We start from the raw sequence: 4,243 nt of genomic DNA on the forward strand, positions 1-4,243 counted from the left end.
AATCAATATGTCGATGACCCAAATTATAATTTTCAAATGGAAGGACAAATAATAATTTGTTTGATTGATAAGACCATCATAACAATTCAAGAGTTTTGACGTTATTTGTCAATTATTCATTTCATGGGACTGATAATTTATTGAAATTATTTTTTATTCAACGAGACTCAATATGCACACCAAATATTATTTAAGAAAAGAAAAGAAAAGAAAAGAAAAGAAAAGGAAAGAAAAAATTTATCTAGACCCTGGAAAAAAAAAAAAAGATGCCAACTAAAGACCATTAAAGAAAGTGCAGAATCAGCAACTCATCATGACAAAGAGTATTTTATTACAAAGGTTGCAATAAGCTGTTATTATGAGGCAACTAGAAAGAGAAGATTCCAGAGGATAATATTACAGAATTTTATCAGAGAACTTATAGTCCTCCATATTCCATTGAATCATAAATTTTTCTCAGAAATACAAAGCACATTCTCCTCAGTTGGGGAGAAAAAGAAATAAGAATATAATAAATAATTAAAAAATTATCAAACTTTCTTGTTCCTTCTAATTTTTATCCTAATTCCTCTGTTGGTCTATGAATGATAATGAGCAGAGAGTTTCTTATGTCTTCTTTCACTGATCTGCACTTCACTATTATTTAACTTCTATGTTTCTAATCATAATAAAATCATCATCTACTAAGAAGAATTCGAACAGTATCGAATTTGTCAGGATAAGCTTGGAGCACACAGATGTTTGCTTATGCCACCATCTGCTCTTGTTCTATGTACAACTGCTCCATCCATGGCGGAACCGATTCATGAACTCCTTTAACACCAAAGCCAGCAGTAGGAACATCTTTAACCAAGGAATTCACCCAAGACACATCAGGCTCGTCGACTTTGGACAGTGTCAAGTTTGCTGCTGTTGTGCTGTTGGTGCTCCGAAACCCAAACGAAGCAGACTTCCTGAGCTTGTTTAGCTCGTCTCCTTGAACGCCCCAATCGAGTTTTCCATCTGGAGAGCTCCAGTCTGAAAGATTAGAGGACATCATGGATACAGAATTTGCTGCTGCAGTGATACCAAAGCGGTTGGTTGCTGCTCCACGGTCAATGAAACTATGGCTCCGCTTAGCGAAGGCAGACGACCTCGAATTCATCACAGCTGCAGCCACTGCAGCAGATGAATCAAATCCATGTGAAGCAGGTTTCCTCAAGGAAGTGGAGGAGAGATTCGCCGGGTAGCTTGAACGAAGCTGATTCATATTTTGGCGAATCTGAAGTCCAGTAGGAGATTGCAATTGGGTTGGTGTTGAAGGGTTTAATGACATCCCCTGCAATGGAGACAACAAAGAAAGATCGAGAGATCCAAAAACATCATCAAGGTTAGTAGGCTTCAAATCTCCAATCCCGTTGAAGTCCTTGCTCCAACAGGATGGGGAGGATAGACCAGATAGATCATCCATCAATTGCTGCTGCTGAAGTTGGTTAATGTGATTTTCCAGCCCAAGCAATTTCATCTCCAAATCCAAATCTCTAGCACATAACGCCGTCTTTAGCCTACTTCCTGGGAGCTGCAAAGCTGGTGGGGTGAGGTTAACTTTATTCTGCCATAAGCCTCCACTCTTGGGGGATGAAGAGGCTGCTGTCAAGGGAGACATGGGTGGTGTTGAGACAGCAGGCAATGTCAATGATGGTGAACCCAGACTCAGTGGAGTCAGTGTTGCCATGTCCATTGAACTAACTGAAATAGACTTGGGTGAAGGCATTGCTGAACCTGTGGAAGCATATACAGGCCGCAATTCCTCAGGCTTGTGAGCAAAGAAACAAACCTTCCGCGAGCAACCAGTCTCATCCTTGCAAAGCCGGGTTCTATATTGAGCAGGATGCAGCCATGACTCAAAAACGCCATGTGCATATTCACAGGAATCGCCCTTCTGGCATGCCCCCTTGCGAAACTCAGGGCAAGGGACACAACTGTAAGGATACTTCTTTGGGTCTCTTCTCCTTGCATTCTCTCCTGGATGGACAAATGGGCACTCTGTCCAGTCATGAGAATATGCCCTTGAGCAAGGCTTAACCTTAAAACAATACATTCTAAACTCATCTGTACCATATATCCCATTGTTGATATCTGGTAGAGACACATCAATTGGATATTCTTTCTTCTCAGCTCCTTCTTTCGCTGGCAAAGACATCATGATCAGCTTTTCTTCTTCATCTTCACTCGGGCTTTCACCTTTTAGCAACAACTCTACCAACTTCCTTCTTGAATTGCAGGGGGACTTCAAAGAAGGGTTAAGGAGATCCTTGGGTTTGTTTCCATTAGCATCGAAGCAGTTAACATCAGCAGATGCATCGAGCAAGAGCTTGACAACTTCAACCAAAGAACTGGAACCACCAGCAACAGCACAGTGAAGGGCAGTAACTTTATCCCAGCCACAAGCTCTATTGACATCAACTTTTCCAGTATCAATGATATACTTCAAAACATTAGTACTTCCAAACATGGCTGCAATCATAAGGGGTGTTCTCTCTTCAAGACCCATCTTTTTCGAAGCAATTCTCCTACCATACCAATAGCTTGCCTCATCAACATCTAAACCCTTCTCCTCAATCTCACTTTTGAAGCCAACAAGGTCATCAGAGGCTGACAATTCAAGCAAAACTGAGCATTTGCACAAGATGCCATCCTTCGAGATGCGAGATTCAACTTCCATGGTGGGATTTGCAGGGAAAGTTTCACCCTTGGAACCACTGCACATACCCGAACCCTGCATAATTACAACACGTAGATATCAAAAATCCACTCTGTCAAAGGGAACAACAATCTAATTACTTAAAAGCACAACCAAATACATACATAAGAGGAATCCAAAAGAAGAAACTACAATTATGAGTCTCAAATAATTCAGTGATTGCAAGCAACAAAACTAATTTTTCCCAGCAACCTAAAAATAGAAAGTCCTAAGAACCTGTGAGATATAAAATTAGATAACATCAGTAGACGAATTGAAGAAGTCAGATTAAACTCTTCCAATACCATTTAGTCCAACTTGTATTTCCCAAATTTTCAGACTTAAACAAGCAGAAGGAAGCTCTCAGATGACAGATTAACAACAAAAGAACCAAAGCTAACATAAATAGTCAACCCGCTACCCACAAGCAAAAGAAAACAAGACCTCGTTCTAGTAAGATCAGCTAACATTCAATCTAAGCTAACCCAGAAACCAAAAAAGAAATTCGAACTTTAAACAAAATAAACAAAACCCATAAAGGAAAACACCCAAAGAACCCCATCAAAGATAACAAAAGAAAGATTGCATCTTTTATCCGTTTCTTGAATAAGAAACATACCTATGAGCAGGACTCTTGTGCTGTGAGAAGAAGAGGAGGAGAAATTAAAGAAGGTTTATAAAATGCAGATGAAATGAAGGTGTGAGATGGAAGTGGACGAGGGGAATCGCAGGCTTTTTATATGTAGAAAAGGGTTTCTTCAAGAGGAAGGAGAGAGGAAAGAAAGACTTTTCTTCTGCTGTATTTCTTGCTTACTCTTTTTTTCTTTGTATTGTGCGGTCAAAGTCAAAACTTCAAAGCGAGGGCCACTTTGCTATCAGGGCCTAATTGCAAAGTACTTACTCTCTGGCATCTGCTGGCTCTGGGAATTGAAATGAAACCCAAATGAAAATGAAAATGAAATGAAATGTAAATGAACTTTTTTTTGGAGTTTCAGAAGCGGACCCCACCTCCGTCAACTACTATCTAACTAACCGTCTCAACCGGTTGTCCTTCACGTGTCCTTCTATGCCACTACCCTCAACACACGCGCGCCACCGAAAATTTGTTCACTCTCTTTGTTCGTTTCATTCTGATTCATAAAGATAAATATTCTTATGTGTATATTAATTACTAATATATTAAAAATAATATTCATTATTATTGTTTGATTAAAGTTAAATAAACTGTGTTATTAAATTATTTTTAAAAATAAATAAATTATATTTTGTAAGTATATATTCAATGGAAATGTATTTATAAGTTAAAAATAAATTATTATATAAGAAAAAATATCATTTATGACCAATAAAAAACAGTAAATTTCATAATGAAATGAGTATTATATTCTCCCATTCTATAATTTTAGTTGGTTTTTACTTTTTTTAAATTATTTTAAAATTATTATTATTTTTTATTATAATAATATATAAATTAATTATTATAATTTTCTTTAATTTTATATTATTTTAAAATAATATCTT

At 37.5% G+C, this 4,243-nt stretch overlaps 1 protein-coding gene across 2 annotated transcripts; it reads right to left on the bottom strand.

The window, feature by feature from the left end:
* Positions 1–314: 314 nt before the first annotated feature.
* Positions 315–3,536, bottom strand: LOC110624629 (zinc finger CCCH domain-containing protein 29). Of its 2 annotated transcripts, XM_021769842.2 has the most exons (2): positions 3,342–3,534; positions 315–2,758 (listed from the first exon to the last, which is right to left on the bottom strand). In XM_021769842.2, exon 2 carries the CDS (start codon positions 2,747–2,749, stop codon positions 746–748), a length of 2,004 nt encoding a protein of 667 aa, XP_021625534.1. In that variant the 5' UTR covers positions 2,750–2,758; positions 3,342–3,534; the 3' UTR covers positions 315–745. The 2 variants fall into 2 exon arrangements, with proteins under 2 accessions (XP_021625534.1, XP_021625533.1); XM_021769841.2 differs by having other exon boundaries at positions 315–3,536.
* Positions 3,537–4,243: the final 707 nt, after the last annotated feature.

Source organism: Manihot esculenta, chromosome 10 (assembly GCF_001659605.2).
Source record: "Manihot esculenta cultivar AM560-2 chromosome 10, M.esculenta_v8, whole genome shotgun sequence".
Taxonomy (NCBI): domain Eukaryota; kingdom Viridiplantae; phylum Streptophyta; class Magnoliopsida; order Malpighiales; family Euphorbiaceae; genus Manihot; species Manihot esculenta.